Consider the following 21,727-nt stretch of genomic DNA (forward strand, 5'->3'; position numbering starts at 1 on the left):
GAAGAGGGGCAACTAGATGATGCGGTGAATATAGCACCAGCCCTGAAGTCAGAAGGAATGGAGTTCAAATTTGACCTTACTTAGCTATGTGACCTTGGACAAGTTACTTAACCCTATTGCCTTGCAAAAAACCAACTTTTAAATGGACAGCCACATTGTTATAATGTCTCTTCTAGTCCTAGGATTCTAATTTCCCCCCTTTGAAACCCCCTCTATTCCAACATTCTGGGTTCTTGGATATCTTCTGCTTGGAACACTTATTTGGAACCTCCTACGTGCCATGAACTTCAAGGAGGAACATTCTACATTTTTCTGTTCTAGCTTCTTTCATCTCAAGTGAGTCCAGTTCTCACATTCTTTTTCTTAAGGCCCCTGCCAGCTTTGCCAGCTTATCATCTTCTATGTCGTCTAAAGCGTCCCTTGGAGCTCTTTTGTTCCATGATTTCATCTCTGCCTTTACTTGCCAGGAGCTGAGAACTGCATCTAACAGGGAATGGCCATTTGCTGCACACTTGGCCGGGAAAAAGAAGCAATGTTTCAGCCAAAGTAAAAAATTCCACGGATGCCATTGACGGAATGATGGGGATTTTTTTTTTTAAGATAATGATGAAACAAAAACGGCAGATTGTTAAATTAGGGAGGAGGATGGCTATAAAGGGCCACCTTCTCAAGGTCAGTTTTAGGGAGGATTTCAGGGCACTTGGGGCGGGTTTGACCTTGGGTCTGGGGTGGGGTGGGGGCTTGGCTGGCAGGTATCCATCAGGGCCCGGGATGGCCAAGAGGCCAGCAGGGAGACCCTGGCCCGCGAGTGGGCAGGAGGGAACGAGGCGGGCCACCAGGTGGATGAGGCCCCCCTCCGGCATCGCTCCTCACCCAGGCCCTCCTTGCCCCCACCTCCCCACAGACCCAGCCGGTTCAGCACCCCTCGCCTCGCGCCTCCCGCAAACTACAGCTCCCAGCATCCTCCAGCGCCCAACACCTGCCCGGGCCTCCTCCACTTGGGTTGCAGGGGGAGGGATGCAGAGGAGGAGGGCAGAGAGATGAGGATGGAAGCGGGTGGGGACGTGCAGGCGGCCGAGCGGGATCGGGGCCCCCACGCGCCGGCCGCTCTGCCTGCCCCGGGCCCGGGCCTCGGGGGGACGGCGGCCCGGGCCCCGGGGAGCTGGGGCAAGTGGGTCAGGCTCAACGTGGGGGGCACGATCTTCCTGACCACCCGGCAGACGCTGTGCCGGGAGCAGAAGTCCTTCCTGAGCCGCCTCTGCCAGGGGGAGGAGCTGCAGTCCGACCGGGTAAGGCTGGGCCAGCGGGGCTGCGGCTCCGGGCGCTGATCGTGGCGGGGGCGCGCGCCTCTGTGTGTGTGTGTGTGTGTGTGTGTGTGTGTGTGTGTGTGTGTGTGAGACAGAGGAGAGACGGAGAAGAGGAGAGGGACAGAGACAGAGAGGGAGGCAGAGAGAGAGACAGAGAGACAGAGAGACAGAGAGAGAGAGACAGAGAGACAGAGAGAGACAAGAAACAGAGAGTGATTGTCTTTGTGTCTGTTTGTTTGTGTGTCTGTGTGTGTGTGAGTATGTGTGTGTGTGTGTCTGTGTAAGAGAGAGAGAGGAGAGACGGAGGAGAGGAGAGAGACAGAGAGGGAGGCAGAGAGAGAGACAGAGAGACCGACAGAGAGAGAGAGAGAGAGAGACAGACAGAGAGACAAGAAACAGAGAGTGATTGTCTTTGTGTCTGTTTGTTTGTGTGTCTGTGTGTGTGTGAGTATGTGTGTGTGTGTGTCTGTGTAAGAGAGACAGAGGAGAGACGGAGAAGAGGAGAGAGACAGAGACAGAGAGGGAGGCAGAGAGAGAGAGACAGAGAGACAGAGAGAGAGAGAGAGACAGAGAGAGAGACCCACAGAGAGACAGACAGAGAGAGAGAGAGAGACAGAGACAGAGAGACAAGAAACAGAGAGTGATTGTCTTTGTGTCTGTTTGTTTGTGTGTCTGTGTGTGTGAGTATGTGTGTGTGTGTGTCTGTGTAAGAGAGACAGAGAGGAGAGAGGGAGGAGAGGAGAGAGACAGAGACAGAGAGGGAGGCAGAGAGAGAGACAGAGAGACCGACAGAGAGAGAGAGAGAGAGAGACAGACAGAGAGACAAGAAACAGTGATTGTCTTTGTGTCTGTTTGTGTGTCTGTGTGTGTGAGTGTGTGTGTGTGTGTCTGTGTGTGTGTCTGTGTAAGAGAGACAGAGAGGAGAGACGGAGGAGAGGAGAGAGACAGAGACAGAGAGGGAGGCAGAGAGAGAGACAGAGAGAGAAACAGAGAGAGAGAGAGAGAGAGAGAGAGAAACAGAGAGAGAGAGACAGAGAAACAGAGAGAGAGAGAGACAGAGAGAGAAACAGAGAGAGATTGTCTGTGTGTGTGTGTGTGTGTGTGTGTGTGTGTGTGTGTGGGAGGGATGGGGCTTCCTTTCTGCCCCCAGTCCACAGCTGGGAGCCCCTCTTCTCCTTTGCCACCCACTTACCAAGCCAGGACAATAGCACTCCCCCCCCCCTTCCTTTTCACTGGAAACCGGGGGCGGGGAATGATTGGGAGGCCTGGGCTGGGGGCTGGGCTGGGGGTGGGGTGGGGGGTGCATGCTATTTCCTTCTCTATGGCAACCCAGTCTGGCAGGAGGCCCCAAACCATTTGGGAGAAAGCAGATCCCTGCTCGCCAAGCTGTTTCCTGCCTCCTTTCCTCCCTCTTCCAACCACCCCCTCCCCATTCTCCCCTCCCCTCCCCCACAGCTGTTGGGGGGGAGGTGAGGGGGGAAGAGAAAGTGGTTCATGTGTGGGGGAAGGGCCGGGGCCCCCAGCGCCGGTCCCTTTCTGGCCTTCCCAGTCCACCCACCCGCTCTCAAACGCCTGAGGCTGGTTCTCCCCAATTTTTGCTGGGGGGGGGGGATGCGGAGGAGGAGTCAGTGGGGCCAGTGAGCTGCCTGGGGAGAATAGAGACAAAAGATGGAATAAGGATGCGATCGAAATCCGGAAGGAATTTTTCTAACCCTAGAGTCGGGGGTCCTGAGTTCAAATTCCCCCTTGAAGGGCTCCTAAGGGAGAGACTGCTATGGAAGTCCCTTAATCTGCCTGGACTTTACCTTCCCGGTCTGGAGGGCTTCGGAGGTTGCCTTCCAGCTCTGGATCAGATTATTCAGTCCACCCACCTCTCTCAGTTTTACAGAAGTGGAAACTGAGTCTTTGGTGGAGAAGTGGCTTGTCCAAGATTACACAGATAATTAATAGCAGAGCCAGGAATTTGAAACCACATCTGCCTTACAGGGGGACAGTGGAAAGAACCTGGACCAGGAGGAGCCAGGACATCTGGGCCTTGGGCCAAGCAAAGCAGATGATCATTGCGGTAACCTTGGGCGAGTCACTCTACCTCCACGGTTCTGTTTCCTCTTTGTAAAATGGACATTTAGAATGTGGTTTGAAGCTTTAATTAAAGTTAATTAAAATCCCTCCTGTCTGGAACTCTGGGTGTCCATAGAATCAGGAGCAGGAAGTTAAGGAAAGGCAAACTAAACAAAAATAGGTATCAGGCAGGAACCTCCTCTCCAGGAATGGGAATTATCTTGGATGAATGGGAAAGGGTCCTGGGTTTGAATCCTGCTTCTTCCATGTCCTGTATTTTCTTGGACCTCAATTTCCTTCATCCATTGAACTGTAAGTAAATGTAAATAAATGAGATGTCAGATCCCTTCCAAGCCCCTAGTTTCAACACTTATGCCTTCCTTGCATGTCCCTTTGAAAAATGTCATCCCAGGGGATGATATCCATTCCTTCTTTACATGGCCACCAACCTAGTCCAGGCCTTCATCCACCCACCATGGTCGTCGCTTCCTCCTTGGTGTCTGTCTCAAGTCTCTCCTCACTCCAATCTATCCCCCTCCAAACTGTCGAGGTGACCTTCCTAAAGTTGAGGGCTGACTGAGTGCTTTCCCCAAGTCTGTAAACTACTGTGGCTCCCTGTTATATCCAGGATCAAACGTCAAAACCTCTGACTTTCCCATCTTTCCATTCTTCTTCCACTGTACTCCTCATAGAACAATCCGGCGACGTGGTCCTCTTGGACAATCTGACTGGTTGGCCCTCCCACCCAGAATGCTCTGCCTCCTCACCTCCACTCCATGATTTCCCTGGCTTCTTCTCCCCCTCAGCTCTGCTCTCACCTTCTATAAGAGGTCTTTCCTGGGCAGCCTCGATGCCTGTGGCAGTTCCAATTTGTCTTGCCTATAGCTGTTGGCATGGTGGGTCCTCCATTAGCCAGAGAACGCCTTGCTCTTCTTTGTATCCCCAGAATGTACTTAGCTCTTAGTTGGTATTTAAAACATATTTGCTGCCTGATGACGATGGGATATTACAGAAACCAGTAAGATCAGGATCCTTGATTCTAGAGCTGAAAAGGACCTTAGAAATCATCTGGATCATATTCTCCATATGAATTTGATTGTGTGTGTATGTGAGCGTGCTCACACCCATGTACCTTTCAAAATAGCATTTTCAGGGGTCAAAGGGCTCTGGAGAACCATGGAGGCGGGAAGAAGGCCACTTACTTTCCTCATCACTTCTTTCTGACCTCTAGGACGAAACAGGGGCGTATCTCATCGATCGGGATCCCACCTACTTTGGCCCTATTCTGAATTTCCTGCGTCATGGCAAGCTTGTTTTGGACAAGGATATGGCTGAAGAGGGTGAGTTTCCAATAATCCTAGAATTATTTCTTATTTCCGGGTTCCACCTTTATTTCCATTGCTTTATTTATGGACCTTGGGACCCCAGAGTTATAACTAGGAGTTTTTGTGCCCCAGCTTGCATGTACCTTGGGCAGATAGAATGAATGCAGTTTTACTTGAGTGGAGGATGAAACACCAGTAGGGTATGGTGAGTGACCCTGTGACCCCAGAAAACTACCATGGGGTTACCCTTGTGGAAGAAGGGAACAACTCGTCAGAGGACTCAGGGTCCCCTAAATTTGGACTCCGCTCACCATATCACCTACTGGAAACTTTGGCAGCCCCAGGTACTCATCATCCCCTAGAATGGTCAAGAGATCAAATCCACTCTGATGTGAGCCTAGAGCTCAAAGGGGCTTAGACCACCCACCATCTAGGTCACTCCCCTCCTTTCCCTGGTAAGAAGGTCTAGATAATTTCTAAGTTCCTTTTCAGCTCTAGAATCTAGGATCCTAGGGATTCGGGAACCATATTTTACTGATTTTTGTAAATGACTTGGCTGATGTCACACAGATGGTGAGATTTGAACCCAGGTTGGCACCAGAATCAAAGAGAGCCCTTTCCCCTCTCCTGCCCATCCTCATCTCTCTAAAATGATCTTGAGGCTCTTCCAGCTTTCAATCCCTGTGAGCATGGGACACTCAGAGGAAGCCTGGGCCTGGCTTTGTTCTCTATTTCCTCCCAGAAGGAGCTGCTGCTAAGCACCACACCCCAGATGAAGCAAGAATGACTGCACTCCCACAAGCCTCAGGGCACTGTCTGGGGAATGGGCTGTAGGAGAAGCCAGTCACAGACATGTCCAGGAGGCCTTCTGCCTTGGCAACCATCTTCTCCCCTTTCTTTGCTTTACCAGCTTCCTGGGGAAGGCAGGTGATGGAGGTGGAACCCGACCAGGGGCTCACCTGGCTAGAGGAACGGGGCAAGGATGGGTGTGGTGGAATATTTCTGTCTTTCCCGGTCTCCAATTTCTTTGTTGGCTTTGGACTTTATTTGAATCCTGGGGTGGGGCAGTGATTGACCTTTTGTTCTGAATCCTGTCTACCTCTGTCTTTATTTGACTGAATCGGCTCCTCAGCTGAGGAGATATTATATTTCTCAAGGATGGCGACAAGATGCCTTACACACAATAGCAATTGACGTTTTGGGGGTAGAATTGCATCATGGCTTTCAAACTGGAAAGGACCTCAGAGGCCCTCAAGTTCCAATCCCTCCTTTGAAAGAGGAGGAAGATGGGGTCCAAGGAAGTGAGTGACTAACTCAAGGTCACAGATCTAATAAGCATCAGTTTCCCAGAGTCTTAAATCATGGACACCTTCCAGATCCTTTAGTCTAGTTTCTTTTTTTGACAGATGAGGAAACAGAGACAGAGATGAGACTTTTAAAGATTTAGAACGGGATTTTTTAACCATTTATAGATCTCTTTGGTAGTTTGATGAAACTCACAGACCCCCTTCTGAAAATAATGTTTTAAATAATTGACTGAAATGCTAAATTTTAAAGTTAGTGAAAATAAAAATATATTTTTTATCTAAATTCACAGGCCCTCTAAAAATCCTTGGTTGAAAGTGAAGAGGTGTTTTTTTCCCTCTTTAGTTCTGATTCTTCTTTCACAACATGATTCATATGGAAATATGTTAAACATGATTGTACCTGTAAAGCCTATATCAGATAACTGGCTTTCATGGAGAAGGGGGAGGGTAGGAAGGGACGTAGAAAAATGTGGAACTCAAAAGTTTACAAAAAGATGAATGGTGAGGGGCAGCTAGTTGTTGGAGTGGATAGAGCACTGGCCCTGGAGTCAGGAATACCTGAGTTCAAATCCAGCCTCAGACACCTAATAATGACCTAGCTGTGTGGCCTTGGGCAAATCACTTAGCTCTATTGCCTTGCAAAAACTAAAATCAAACAAACAAACAAAAAAAGATGAATGGTGAAAACCATCTTTGCCTGTAACTAGAAAAACTAAAACAAAAAAAACCCATTTATTAAAAGAAGAAAGAAAAGTTTTAAACAAGTGATGGGGAGAATTTCCTCACTGGGCATTCCTCATACTAATAAACCCATAGGTCTATAACTTAGGTTTTTTTTTTTTTTTTTTGCAAGGCAAACAGGGTTAAGTGGCTTGCCCAAGACCACTCAACTAGGTAATTATTAAGTGTCTGAGGCTGGATTTGAACCCAGGTACTCCTGACTCCAGGGCCGGTGCTTTATCCACTGTGCCACCTAGCCGCCCCTGGGTCTATACCTTAAAAAAAATGAAAATAACAAAAGTAATGAAGGTTTTTAAAGAGGGTTCTAGACATGTGCAGGAGGCTTTCTGTCTTGGCAACCATCTTCTCCCCTTTCTTTGCTTTACCGGCTTCCTGGGGAAGGCAGGTGATGGAGGTGGAACCCGACCAGGGGCTCACCTGGCTAGAGGAACGGGGCATATATTCCAATTCCTTTCTTTTAGAGATGAGCAAACTAAGGCATAGGAAAGTAAGGTAATTTGCCCACATCACACATTACTACTACTACTAATAGCTAGCATTTGTAGAGTACTTAGATTATTTCTAAAACACTTTATATTATCCCATCTGAACTTCACAACAACCCTGTGAGATGGGTCCTATTACTACCTTCTTTTACAGATGGGGAAACTAAGGCAGCAGTGAAGTGATTTTTCCAGGATCCCCCAGCTATTAAATGTATAGGGCAGGATTTGAACTCACACCTTCCTGATTCTAAGGGGGGGCACCCTATCCATTGTGCCACCTAGCTGCTTCATAGTAAGTAGCAGAGTCAGGTTTGAACCCCAGGCTTCTGACTACAAATCTAGTGTTCTTTCCACTTCACCACTCTGCTTCTTTCCTGAATTTAAAGGTGTAGAACCTGGCTTCAGATCCTGACTTTGCTACTAAGTATATGACCTTGAGCAAGTCACTTATCTTCCCTGGGCCTCAGTTTCTTCATCTGTACTTGACAACTTCTTCTATGCCTTCCAGGTCTAAGCCTAGTGAACCTATGAACTTAGGTGAACAGACTCCCCTCTGAGACCCTAGCATGACATATTCTTTTATTTTTTATTTTTTATTTTTTGCAAGGCAATGGGGTTGCATGGCTTGCCCAAGGCCACACAGCTAGGTAATCATTAGGTGTCTGAGGCTGGATTTGAACTCAGGTCCTCCTGACTCCAGGGCCAGTGCTTTATCTACTGTGCCACCTAGCCACCCCTTGCATGACATATTCTAATTATTCTTTATGCGTCATTTTTATTCTACAAACTCCTCTATTGTCTAAAATCTGAATGGTCTCCTCCAAGTTACCTCTTAGCAAGCAGATTTCTTTTCATTTAAGTCAAAATCCCCTAAAGGGGTTTCTTTCTTTCCTTTATGGCTTTTGCAAGGCAATGGGGTTAAGTGACTTGCCCAAGGTCACACAGCTAGGCAGTTATTAGGTGTCTGAGGTCACATTTGAACTCAGGTCCTTCCGACTTCAAGGTTGATGCTCTATCCACTGCACCACTTAGTTGCCCCAATGGAAGGGGTTTCTGAGAAAGGTGATGCTTCCTGTTACTTAGGGGTATTCAGGTGGGACCTTGATAGTCATTTAATTATTTAAGAAAAATCTGCTAAGCATCTTTGTTTGAGGTAACTGAAGGGGGTAAAGACAACAGTGAAAAATAAAAATAAAATAACAATTAAGTAAAATTAGTGGGAAGTCATTTTCTAGGCTAGTAGGTATGTACCTTTCAGTGGAAACTCCAATTAATGAAGCAAATTGGCAGGGGTCTGGATGAGAACCTGTACACTCTCCCCACCCCTACAAGACTCTTTCCTAAGGGCTACATGACAATTCCTCAAAGGTATAAGGTGTCCCAAAGGGCAATGGTACCATGGTAAGGAGGAAGTAAGTTCCCTGTCATTGAAAGTCTACTAAAAAAAAGACTCCTTGCCTTCGTTGGAAGGAATGAGTCCCCTTCAGGTCTGAAATTCTGTGATTATTGGTATGGGGTCTCACACCCCTTTGACCCTATGAGGGGCTGATATTTGTGTCAGAAGGAAAAAGATAGAATCTGAGGCTCATACAACCCAGATCTAGAGCTGGGAGCAATTTTAGAAGACTTCAAGTACTCCTTGTAACGATGGAGTAGCATCTCTCATCTCAAAGTCTGATGACTAATAACTTAGTACCCATGGGGCTTCTCACCCCTGAAAGAACTAATGAAAAAATGCCAGTTCTGGAGAGAGGGGGCATGCCACAATTTTTGTGATCCTGAGCAAATCACTTTGCTTTCTTAGCCCTCAGTTTCCTCAGCTGCAAAATGAGGATATTGGATTAGAGGAACTCTGAAGGATCTTTCCAATCTAGGTCTATGATCCTATGAAATCCCTTTCCCTCTCTGGGTCTTAGTTTCCTCATCTGTAAAATGAGAAGATTGAACAAGTCAAGTCCCTTCCAGGTTTAGAGCTAGGTTCTGATGATGGCTTCCTTGCTCTCAGTGGATTTCTCTCTCTCTCTCTCTCTCTCTCTCTCTCTCTCATAGCTACACTCCTGTGAGTGAGTTTTGGGGCCCCCAGGCACTGATCCCTGAGGGAAGAAATGCAAATGATAACAGACTGTGCCAACCCCTGTTTACAGGCTCCTGGTGGCTCCAGGTCCCTGGGGGCAGCTGTCTGGGGCTGTACCCGGGCTCCCAGTTTCAGCCCAGAGACAACCAGCTGGGACTCCTTCAAGAGGGAGGAAGTTACTGTTGTTGAACCAGGTCAGAGCTCAAAAGGATCTGAGTGGGACCTCAGTGCCCCAGCCCCCTTCATCCTAAGGTAGGAGGTAGAGAGAGGGCCCTTATGTCTTATCACTGTAGAGCTCTGAAGAAGGAACAGGTGACCACTCATCAAAGACATTGTAAGGATCGCTATTCAGTTTTGGGATGAACTGAATGAACTTGGGAATCCCTTCTAGTGCTGAGATTCTGTGGCTGAGCTTTGTAACTTCCTAACTGAAAAATTTCCCATTTGTCTGACCCTCAGTTTCCTTTTATGTAAAACGGGGTTAATTCTCATACTGTCAACCTCAAGGTGGATTTTATTAAGAAAGCATCACAGAAGGGCTAGCTAGGTGGTGTAGTGGATAGAGCACTGACCCTGGAGTCAGGAGGACCTGGGTTCAAATCCAATCTCAGACACTTAATAATTGCCTAGTTGTGTGACCTTAGGCAAGTCACTTAACCCCATTGCCTTAAAACAACAACAAAAGAAAGCATCACAGAAATATGAACTTTTCAAGGATCTCAAAAGCTAGAGCTAGAAAGGACCTCAAAGAGAGACCTTCAAATCTACCTCTTTCCTTTTACTAAGGAGGAAACTGAGGCTCACAGAGAAGAAATGACACAGCTAGTAAACATCAGATTTGGGATTTGAACTCAGTTCTCTCTGACTATGGAATAAGGGATCTTAACCTGGGTTTTGTAAACTTGTTTTAAAATTTGAATAATTTTATTCCAATATTATTAGGTTCCTTTGTAATCCTATTTTTTTTATTTTCTGCATTTAAAAAACTATTCCAGACTTCATGACAAAAAAAAAAACCAAAACCAAAAAATAAAAAAATGAGTCACTGTACCATATTGACTGTTAAGACAAAGTGGAAGGAATATAGACAGGCTCTTGTGGCACTTACTCTTAAGATGTGACACCCAGACAAATACACATGAGAAGATAATTAACTCTACTTTTAAAAAATAGTATTTTATTTTTTCCAATTTTTTTTTAATATGCATTTTTAAAAATTTTGAGTTATAAATTTTTCTCCCTTCCTACCTTCCCTCCCCTCTCCCTAAAATTATAAGCAATTTTGTATAGGTTGTACGTGCAAAAACATGTAAAACATTTTTTTCATAGCTCTCAAAGACAGCATGGGATACATATTTGGAAATGGAAAGATCTTTAGAAATTATCTGTTTCAACTCCTTCATTTTACACATGAGGAAACTGAGGCCTCAGGGTAAAGGGAGTAATTTCCCCAAAATCACACAGGCAGGGACTTGCAGAATTAGGATCTTGCTCATAATTATAGATTATAGATTTAGAGCCAGAAGAAGACTGAGAAATCATTTATTAGTCTATTGTTCAGTCATGTCTGACTCTTTGTGACTCCATTGGTTTTTTTTTTTTGGTAAATTGGGGTTGTCATTTCTTTCTCCAGTTCATTTTACAAATGAGGAAACTGAGGCCAAGATATTTAGTAACCTGCTCAAGAGTTCACGTCTGAGGCCAGATCTGAACTAAGGAAAATGAGTTTTCCTGACACCAGGCTTAGCTATCTCTTCACTACATTGCCTCCTAGATTCATTTAGTTTATGCTACTCAAATTAGAGATGAGACCTAGAGAGGTTATGGCATTTCCTTAGGCCCCAGACTTGAGTTCAAGCTCTCTTTCCATTTTAAGTCATGAGCAATGGGGAATTCAAAGTTCCTAAGGTTCCCATCCCACACTCCAGAAGGGAGACTGAGGCAGGAGTCTGGACCAGGAGGAAGGGAGACCATCCCTCTGGGCAGAAGAATTGGGGCAGTAGTCACTGATTATATAGGCATCTCTCCTTCCAGGAGTCCTGGAGGAAGCTGAGTTCTATAACATTGGTCCCTTGATTCGAATCATCAAAGACCGCCTGGAGGAGAAGGATTATACAGTGACCCAGGTAGGTCAAAGGCAGAGATTTTGTGTGTGTGTGTGTGTGTGTGTGTGTGTGTGTGTGTGTGTGTGTGTGTGTGTGTGTGTGATCGTCTTCAAGGAAATTATAAACTGTTGGGGAGATAATCAACCAATAAATATTTATTAAGCACCTACTGTTTGCCAGGCACTATGGATACCAAAAGAGACCAAAGATAATAATTACCCCCAAGGAAATTATAAGCTATTAGGGAGACAATGATAACATTTATTAAGTGCCTACTGCATTTCAGACATAAGTCTAAGCACTAGAGCTACAAAAAGAGGCAAAAGACAGTCCCTACCCTCCAAGTGCTTATGTCTGTTGGGGAAAGACACCATACATGCAAATATATACAGGATAAATCAGAAATAATTACTTCAGTGGGTTAAAGGAGTTGCTCTGATAACAACTCTCTCTCCCACCTCACAGGCGACATGCTATGAATATGGGAATAAACTAGCAGATACTTTTATTCTGGGCTGAGCAGACAAGGATCCGTGCCTATCCTAGATGGGTCCATGTGCTTTGGAAGGAAAGATAACACAGGCCCGACTTGGCAATGGGATTTCTGAATTTGAGTTTCCAATCTGCCCCTAGATAGTGAGGTGACCTTAGGCAAGTTATTTCTCCTGGGTCTCAATTCCCTCATCTGTAAAATGAGGGAGTTGGATGACTTCTGACATCCCTTTCAGTTCTAGAGTCATGTTCCCATGTATAACCTCCCTGGACCTTGGTTTGCTCATCTTTCAAATGAAGGGACTCAACTGGAATGATCTCTAGCTCTAACCATCTATGGTTTTGAAATTAGAATGTAATTATTATGATATTCTCATTCAAGCTTTGGGCATTCTCTCTATCCTACAGGGACTCTACCTAGACTTCTGCCTTGAGGAAGTTGTAGAAGCAGTCCTCGGGCCTTGGAGACAGAATCAGGGAAGGAGGGAGAAAGATAAGATGAGACAGCCTGGTGCAATGGAATGTGTGTTAGTATGGAGATCTGAGAATTCTGGCTGTGTAACCCTAGCCAAGTCATTTTCTCAGCTTCAAGTTTCTCATCTATAAAATGGAGAGGCAAGGCTGGATTGTTAGATTCTACTAAATCCGAGGTGGCTCCTGGGAGGAAGGAAATGAGCTCACATCTCACTATAGGAGAGATGGAGGTTAAGAAATAAAGGAAGCAGCCTCTGAGCCATAGGAGTTAAGAGGTTTGGAGGAATCCCTAGAGAAAGGCATTATTGTTCTTTGGGAAATGCTTTAGAAGCAACCTCCAAAATGCTTCTTATGTACATTAGATTGAGAGTCAGGAGAACAAAGCTTATATCCTGGCTGAGTCAGGACCTTGGACTCATTGCCTTATCTGGGCCTCAACTTCCTCATCTGGAAAATGGGAACAATGAACCATTTATCACACAGAATTGTTATAAAAATTGAGTCAGAGGATGACTAATCATATTGATGATGCCACTAATAATAACATTTACTTAGGGCTATGAGGCTTGCAAAATGCTTTTATACACACAATCTCACTTGAGCCTCATACCACATCTATGGTGCAGATATTTTGAAATTGTATTTTATAGATTTATAGGAGCATAGAGTGGGAATTAGAAGGGTCCTCAGGGGCCATCTAGTGTAATCCCTTATTTAATGGATGAGGGAACTGAGGCTCAGAGGTCAGTGACTTGCCCAAGGTCACACTGGTAACAGATAGGATTTGAACCCTCGCCAGGGCCACCATTCTTCCCTTTGCATTATGCTATCTCGCTCCATGTTCTCCTTCTTTCCCTAGGTAAGAGCTGCCAGTTTTTATTTCTTTGCCATACTACATATCATTTACTCCTGCTTCTTCTCTCTCCCAGGTGCCACCTAAGCATGTATACAGAGTCCTGCAATGTCAAGAGGAGGAACTCACTCAGATGGTTTCCACCATGTCTGATGGCTGGAGGTTTGAGCAGGTACAGCAAGACTGGGGAAGGACATAGGGCAAAATGGAGATGGGGGCAGGGTGGAATATGTAGTTTTATGAATTGAACAGAAACACTTGGAGCTGCTTTCACAAAGCTTGCAGTCTACTTGGGAAATATGAGAGAGAATGAGAGAGAGAGAGAGAGAGAGAGAGAGAGAGAGAGAGAGATGGATGATGTGAATGATAGATGAATAGATGAATGGATGATGGATAGATAGATGAATGAACAGACTGTTTGAATGATTAGATGTATGATGGCTGAATGGCTAGTTAGATGGATGGATAAATAGATGGATAGAAACATAGATGGATAGACATGTAGATGAATAGATATATAAATAGGATAGATGATAGATGAATGGATAGATGACTGAATGGCTAGATGAATGGATGGATGGATTGGGTGGGAAGATAGATGGATAGATGGATAGATAGATGATAGATGAATGGATAGATGAATGGATGGAAAGATAGATAGACATATAAGGAATAAATAGATAAATAGGCTATAGGCAAATGAATGGCTATAAATGTGTGTATAAACAATATATGGATGGACAGATTATAGATAGAAAGATGGGATGAATGGAGAGATATGGATTAATGGATAGATAAGTGGAATAGATGAATGGATAGACAGATGGATAGATATGATAGTTAAAGTCAGGATTTAGAAAAAGTGTTATGAGGATTATGAGGAGGGGAAGCTTGCTTCTCACCAGGGATTTCAGGAAAATGTCTAAAAGAAGGGGCATCTGAGCTAATCATCCCTTTGGACTAGGGTTTGTGATAAGATTTTAAGGAATTTTAAATAAGAAAGCAAGAGGTTTGCCATTTATCTTAAAACCACTAGGGAGTCACTTTGACTTTTAAGCAACAACATTGGTCTTGTGCCTTGTGAAGGTGATTTTTGGCACCTGTGGAGAACGTTAAAGATTATTGCTGGGGATACAAAGACCAAAAATGAAATAATGCAACAGTCCCTGACCTCAAGGAACACATATTCTATCAAGTTTTTGCCTAAACTTTTTAACCCTATTAATGTCTAACACAGTGTGCTGATCATAGTAGACCCTTAGTAAATATTTATCAAAGAAATGAATAGAGATTGGTCTACATGCTTACTTTGGAGAGGCAAACTAATATAATTCATGTACTGTTAGACTTGGAGTCAGGAGAAGTGAGTTCAAATCCTGATGCTACTGCTGTTCAACAGTTATGTCAGCTTGGGGAAATCATATCACCTCTGTATTTCTCTCTTTCCTAATCTGCAAAATAAGTTTAATGACACTTGTCTGACTGATCCTGGTTGACTGTGCAGGTTGGAGACATAGCAACATGTTTTAGAATCAGTACTGGATATCTCTGTTATTGTTAGCTGAAACTTTTCCATGTTCTTCCTTCCTAGCTGGTGAATATTGGATCCTCTTATAACTATGGGAATGAGGACCAGGCAGAATTCTTGTGTGTTGTCTCCAAGGAGTTGTATAACTCTCCCAATGGACTGAGTTCAGAGCCCAGTCGGAAAGCCAAGGTGAGACTCAACTTTCTCTGCCCCATTGAGTTTCTCCTTCTTCTCTCCCCCTTCTCCTAGCCCACCATTCCTGTTTCTTCTGTCTTCACCCTTCCTGCTATGGCATCCATAATCTTCCATAGTCATAGCCATCCCATCCCATGCTGTGCTCCTGTCTGTGAGCTCATCCAAATTATGCAGGCTTAAGCAAGGGAAGTTTTGGATGAAGGCCTGGGCAGGCATTTCAGAGGTTATGGTGAGCATAGACTCCTTTTATGAGCTGAGAGATAGGATCCTAGAACTTAGACCTGGAAGGGACCTTTGAGAAACTTAAGTCCACATACCCAGAGATTTGGTGTGGCCTTGGAACATGATAGTTCTGGAGCCTAGCCACAAAAAGTCATGGGTGATATCTGTAGAGTTGGCTATCCTTGGTGTGAGCTCAGGTTTTAATCTCCTTTCTCCTCCTAACTCCTAATGTGAGCAAACCATTTCAACTTACAGAATCTTAGTTTGTTTATTGGGTTTAGATCCCTAAGATTCTTTACAGTTCTGGCATCCTCTGGTTTTGTTTGCCATATGAGAATCTATAAAGATAGTCTTCTCATGGCCACAAGAATCCATCCCTTTGACTTAGCTATGGCTTCCTAAATGAAGTCTTCTGAGTCTGTTAGGAAGGTGTTAGGACTGAATAATTGAGTCTTTTCTTTTCCTAAGCAGCCCCTGCTGTTTAGATGACATTAAATAGATCCCCAGGGAATGTCCTAGCTGACTGGGGATGCCTTTGCCTCAGCCCAGCATGAGCATCTGTCTTAGGAAAGTCAACCCTCCTTCTTCATCTGATAGAAATAGCTTCCACCTCTCTCTGAGAGTCCAAGCTTTTGTGTGACTTTCCAGCCAGCCCTGGAGGTTAAGCCCAAGAGCATCTGACTTTTTCTTTTTTAATTTTTTTAAAAATTTAAGGCAATGGCATTAAGTGACTTGCTCGAGGTCATATAGCTAGGCAATTATTAAGTGTCTGAGGCTGGATTTGAGCTTGGGTCCTCCTGATTCCAGGGCCGGGGGCTCTATCCTTTGTACTACCTAGCTGCCCCAGCATCTGAATTTTTCTAGAAATCTCTGAGTAGTGGTAGCAACTTCAATAAATTCAGCCCTTGAGTCTTCCAGGGGTTCAGTTTATGGAATCCCAAATGTCATCTCTTGATGGAGGTATTTCACTGGTTTGCTAGGTAGATGTCAGAGAACCCTGGATATAAAGGATGAGTTGAGATGGTGTCCAAGAGCTGGTAAATGGCAGTGAGAAGATGGATTGACCCTCTCATGTCTAAAGCAGTCTTTTTAGTAAGGGGAGGAATTTTGGAAGGAAGGAGATGGCTGTGTGCTCTTCCTGTTGGTGGCCTGGTCTCCCATAAAGTAGAGGTCTTTTTGTCTGTCCGTCTGCCCCTACTGTAATCTCTCCCATGCTCCCTTGCAATAATGTCCTCTGTGATTGCTAAAGCCTTGGCGAATGTGCCAACCTCTCTATTGATTCCCATAAAGAAGAGCTGGCCTCAAGTAGAATAAGCTATTTTATGAAGTAGGGAGTTCCCCATCCTTAGGGGAGGTGGGGAGATCTGGCAAAGGATGAATGGAGGATCATAGATTTAGATCTAGCATTGAACTGACAGGCCCTGTAATTCAACCTTCTCCCTCTCCCATTTTAAGGATGAGAAAACTGAGGCTAAGGGAATATTATAGGATCATGAATCTTGAGCTGCAAGGGAACTCTGAGGCCATCTGGTCTATGTTAACCCAGGGCCTGTGAATTTATTTAAAAAAATATTTTAAACACCAAATATCAGTATAATTAGATTCCTTTGTGATCATGAATTTTGTGCATTTCAAAACATTGAGAAGGGTTCTGTAGTCTTCAGTGGAATGTCAAATGGGTCCATGACACACAAAAAATCTTTCTTTATTTAATGCCCTCATTTTACAGATGAGAAAACTGAGGCCCAGGGAGAAAAATGTAACTTGCCATGTGGCACACAGCTAGTAAGTGTCTTTTGGATGGATTTGAACCCAGATCTTCTCAACTCCAAATTGTGCCCCATCTACTACCCTCCAAATGCCTTCTGAGGTAGACATTAGGGACAGTGTTGTGATGTGATGGCAAAAACTTGAAGGGGGAAGCAGAGGTCCAGGATTTGGGTCAGACTTCTACTACTTGCTTATCAGGTAACCTTGGAAAGTCCCATTTTCTTTCTGGCTTCTCAGTTTCCTCCATTGTAAAATGTGAGGATCAGATTAAATCAGAGGTATTCTGGAGATAAGCAAATGTGAAAATTTCGGTGTGAGCATTTGCATTTCAAAAATCCAGACCTGCTACTTGTCAGGCCTTGATTTACACTCTATGACTTATCCAGACTTAAGAAATGGTGGAGAAAATGTTATAAATGACAATTGTGTCAGCCATACACTCCCCTTTGTCCAACATTGACCATCATGCTTCTAGTTGAGTGGTTCAAACTGACTCTGTGGCTTCTTCTGTCCTCAAGACTCTAAGACCTCTGGATCTTGACCCTCATTAGAAAGATCTACAGATATCACCCAATCTATGTCCCCCCCCCCCCCCCAACCCTTGCGCATCCTTTATTTGATAGATGAGGAAAGCTGAGGTCTCAGAGGTAAAAACAACTACGATGTATTTGATAAAATTCTAAGCAAGTAGCAGAATGGCAATTTGAACCTTAAATGTATCTTTCGTGAGGTCAGCACCAGTGATACCCAGGTCTACCAGAAAGCCAGGTAGATTCCCTCTACCTCCTTACCACTTGGGAAACAAGACTGAGTGGGGAAATGGAAGCCAAGATCTCTCTAGTCCTGGGGCTGTGTGGAGTGGGGTACCACTCTCTTTTCCTAACCTCCACTTCTACCACAGGCCTGTCTCTAGCTTCTCTAAAAGCTACTTTTTAAAGTACTAGGGAAGTTAGGAGAAGCAGTGAATAGAACCCTGGGACTGGACTCAGGAAGATTGAGTTCAAATCCCGTCTCAGACACTTACTAGCTATGTGATCTTAATTTCCTTATCTGTAAAATAGCAATGATAATAATAGCATCTGCCTCCTAGGGTTCTGTGAGGATCAAATGAGATCAGATTTGTAAACACTTAACAAACCATGAAGTTCTCTATTAGTGTTGATTATGGTTATTATTAATAAATCTGAATATACTACACTATTATATTTTTTGTCTATTATTATAATTCTATAGGGATAGTTAGGTGGCTTAGTGATTAGAATATTTGACCTGGAATATAGAAAGACCTGAATTTAAATATGGCCTCAGACATTTTCTAGCTATAGATGGATGGTTGGATGGATGGATGGCTAGATGGATGGCTAGAAAGATGGATAGATAGATAGATAGATAGATAGATAGATAGATAGATAGACATACATATAGAGGAATTAGGGGTGGGTAGGTGGCACAGTGGATAGAGCACTAGTCCTGGAGTCAGGAGGACCTGAGTTTAAATCTAGCCTCAGACACTTAATAATTGCCTAGCTGTGTGACCTTGGGCAAATCACTTAACCCCATTGCCTTGCAAAAACAAAAAAAACATATAGAGGAATTGATAGATAAATAGGCTATAGATAGATGAATGGCTTGACCCTGAGGAAGTCACTTAAATTGATTTGTCTCAATTCTCCATTTGTAAAATGAGCTCAAAAAGAAAATGGCGAACTATTCCAGTATCTTTGCCAAGAAAACTCCAAATGGGGTCATGAAGAGTCAGACATGATTGACAAATGACTAAACTACAAATTACATAAATCCTAATAATATAGTCATATCATATATTCCAATATATTTATATGTATTTATAATAATTTATGATAATATTTATATTATTAGAATATACAGAATATAAAATTATAATATTTATCCAAATTATAGATATTATAATTATTATGTATATCTATATTATAATTTTATACATTATATTTATATTGTATATTGTAATTATATGCAATATATTATTTATATAATCTATTATAATTGATTCAATCTAAAATCTAAAATTTTAATGGACTTGCTATTGCATTGGTTTTAAGTAAATGAACTCCTACTTACACACATCAACTACATATATTTCTAAAGAATTATTTGAAACACTAAGGAATACAGTGTGGTTCATATTGCCAATATCATTCAGAGGCAGGACCCAGACCTTCCTGGATTAGAAGCTAGTTTCTACCCATAATCCCCCATGCTGCCTCTTTTCCTTGAAAAGTATATAAGAGGGGAAACTAGGTGGCACAGTGGATAGAGCACCAGCCCTGGAGTCAGGAGGACCTGAGTTCAAATTCGGCCTCAGACACTTAGTAATTACTTAGCTTTGTGACCTTGGGCAAGTCACTTAAATCTTGCAAAAAAAAAAAAGAAAAAAGTATAAAAGAGTGGGCTGTCATTGATCAGCCAGTTGACTAAGGGCAAATCTCTTCCCCTCTTGGGGACTCAGCACCTCCATCTACAAAGAGAAGACAATGACTGAACTAAGTGCTTCTTCCCAGCTCTAGGTCTGGATTTGGTGTCAGGACCCTGGCTTCAAACCCTTGATCCTTTCCCATGGGTCAGAACTTCTCTGAATCTCAGGGTTCCTTGTGGCTCTGAATTTGGATCTTTTCCTCCTTCCTAAATGACTTCTAGGTTCCCTTCCCATCTCTAAATTAGATATTTCAGGTTGGTTCTGAAGACAGGAATCTATGAACGTGGGTCAAAGGGGTGACACGAATCTTTAGAATAGGAGGGGTCTCAAATCCCAGCCCCGACATTTTCTCCCCATCTCTCCAACTGAGGGCAAGTCTCCTGGGCCTCAGTTTCCTCCTCTGTAAAATAAGTATCAGATCAAGGTCCCTTCCAGCTCTAAATTGAGGATCATACCATCCCTTGAACTCTCTAGGCCTCCGTTTCCCATAGTAGAGGGTTAGGCTAGCTGACCTTTAGGGTTCCTTCTGACTTAAGGTTTGAGATGCTTTGCCTTCTCTCTGCCTCAGTTTCCTCCTCTGTCAAATCGGAGAGTTCATCTAGGTGACCTCTTAGGTCCTTTCCAGCTCTGAATCCTCTGATTCCCTCTAACTAATCTTTTTCCTCTCACCCCGAGAGATCCCCTTCCACCAATTGGGGCTGGGTGGGTAGCGGGGTAAAGGAGACAGATGTGCTCCCCACCTCCCCTCCCCTGGAGCTTTAGGGGGCTCCTGAGCCCCTTTCACCCTTGGGAGCTGTGCTCTCCCCGTTTCAAGTATCTCCACTCTTTCTTCCCTGGGTCCGGCCGACTGGGACACAGAGCACGGAGGAGGAGCTGGAGGAGGAAGAGCAGCAGGAGGAGGAGGAGGAGGAGGAGTTGGAGGAGGAGGAGGAGGAGGTGGTGGTGCAGGTGGATGAGGTGCAGGTGGAACCCGAGGCAGATTCGGACGAGAAAGGTGCAGCATCCCCCTGAGGAAAATGATTTTAGTAAAAGCCCGAGCGTAAAGCCATCTGTCCCTTCTGGTGAGAGTCCATCGGAGGTAGCCGCCACCGAGTTGTGCTGGGGGCCGGGGGGTGCTGGGTACCAGCCCTCATCAGCTCAGCCCCTGCTCCCGGGCGCTGGTCATAACCATCCCTTCTCTTGCATTTCTTTTGTTTTTGTTTTTGTTTTTGTTTTTTGCAGTGCAGCTGTCTCGGGATCCTGCTCATTCTCTCCCCTTCTCGCCGTCTCATCTTCCTCCGTTTCCTCCTCTTCTTCCTCCTGAAGGGTCCATCTCATCTTCACCCACTTCTGCCTCCTCCTGGATCTCATCTGCTCCCTGCTTCCTTCCTCTCACCTCTTGCCCCTGTTTCCTCTCTTCCTACTCCCCCCTCCTGAGGGGCACTCCAGCCATCAATGCTCCCCCAGGGCACCGGTCCTCCAACCGTGATGTCCCGGGCGACTCGGTGTAATCCCAAAGGAGAGATTTGGAGTCAGAAGACCTGGGTTCCAGTCCCAGTCCTGAATAATGAAGGATTTGGGCTCGATGGCTCAAGGTCCCTTCCATCTCCAAATCTACCATCCTATGGACTCAGGCATGTCTATTTCCCTCTCTGAGCCTCAGTTTCCCCACCTGTCCAATAAGTGGGTTGAGCTAGATCACCTCTGAAGTCCTTTCCAATTCTGGATCCTGTCACTCTAGAGTCTTCCTCCTCCTGGCTTCTTCCACACTTTCTAGAGGGGAATTGGCCCTCCTCACGGCATTGTCCAGACTCCTAGCCCCCCCTCTCTGGGCTCTGCTCTGTGAACTGCATCCCCTGGGTCCTGAGAGGGCCCCATCCTCCTTCTCCCCAGATCATTTCTCCTTTCAGGTTCCTCTCCACTGAGCTCCATTTGAGGGCCTCCCATCCTCTCCCTCTCCTGTAGAGCTCCCAATTCCTGGTGGGTAGCTCAGGCAGCGATGGGGGGGTGTGAGAGGAAGGGGTTCACCTTCTGTTCCCTTGACTAGAGCTAAGCATTTTGGTGGGATACTGAGGTTTTTTTTTAATTTTAATTTTCTTTTTTCTTGGTGCAACTCCATCATGTCTAGGGTTTGAAGTTATGAAAGGAAAATGAAGGTGGGGCTGAGTGGGTGGGGTGGGGGAATAGAGACATGAACTCACTTGCCCACATGCGGCAGGGCCCAGATAAGAGGGAGAGAGAAGAGAGAGCCAACGACTCAGGTGGCGCCAGGTTCCCGACTTCCTCTCATGAGCTTCCCAGACACCATCATCACATCTTCTCGTCCTTGGCTTGGGGCCTCCAGTGGGAACATCTGC

General features: G+C 44.8%; 1 protein-coding gene across 2 annotated transcripts; it reads left to right on the forward strand.

Moving 5' to 3' along the window:
• Nucleotides 1–1,040: 1,040 nt before the first annotated feature.
• KCTD17 (potassium channel tetramerization domain containing 17) lies at nt 1,041–21,679 on the forward strand. 2 transcript variants are annotated; one of them, XR_012476310.1, is made up of 8 exons: nt 1,041–1,289; nt 4,600–4,708; nt 11,335–11,426; nt 13,301–13,396; nt 14,816–14,941; nt 20,250–20,385; nt 20,613–21,004; nt 21,589–21,673. XR_012476310.1 is itself a non-coding variant. In XM_074226858.1 (7 exons), the coding sequence occupies exons 1-7, from the start codon at nt 1,041–1,043 to the stop codon at nt 20,879–20,881; spliced, it is 1,077 nt and encodes a 358-aa protein (XP_074082959.1). In that variant the 3' UTR covers nt 20,882–21,679. The 2 variants fall into 2 exon arrangements, 1 of the variants encoding a protein (XP_074082959.1); XM_074226858.1 differs by having other exon boundaries at nt 20,613–21,679.
• Nucleotides 21,680–21,727: the final 48 nt, after the last annotated feature.

This window comes from Macrotis lagotis, chromosome 2, assembly GCF_037893015.1.
Source record: "Macrotis lagotis isolate mMagLag1 chromosome 2, bilby.v1.9.chrom.fasta, whole genome shotgun sequence".
NCBI lineage: Eukaryota > Metazoa > Chordata > Mammalia > Peramelemorphia > Peramelidae > Macrotis > Macrotis lagotis.

Bases quoted from the DNA above. Each gene is read 5' to 3' on its own strand.
- KCTD17 (XM_074226858.1), top strand. From the start codon at position 1,041: ATGAGGATGGAAGCGGGTGGGGACGTGCAGGCGGCCGAGCGGGATCGG. The intron at 11,427-13,300 runs GTAGGTCAAAGG...TCTCTCTCCCAG, and splicing joins AGGATTATACAGTGACCCAG to GTGCCACCTAAGCATGTATA. The intron at 14,942-20,249 runs GTGAGACTCAAC...ACTGGGACACAG, and splicing joins AGCCCAGTCGGAAAGCCAAG to AGCACGGAGGAGGAGCTGGA.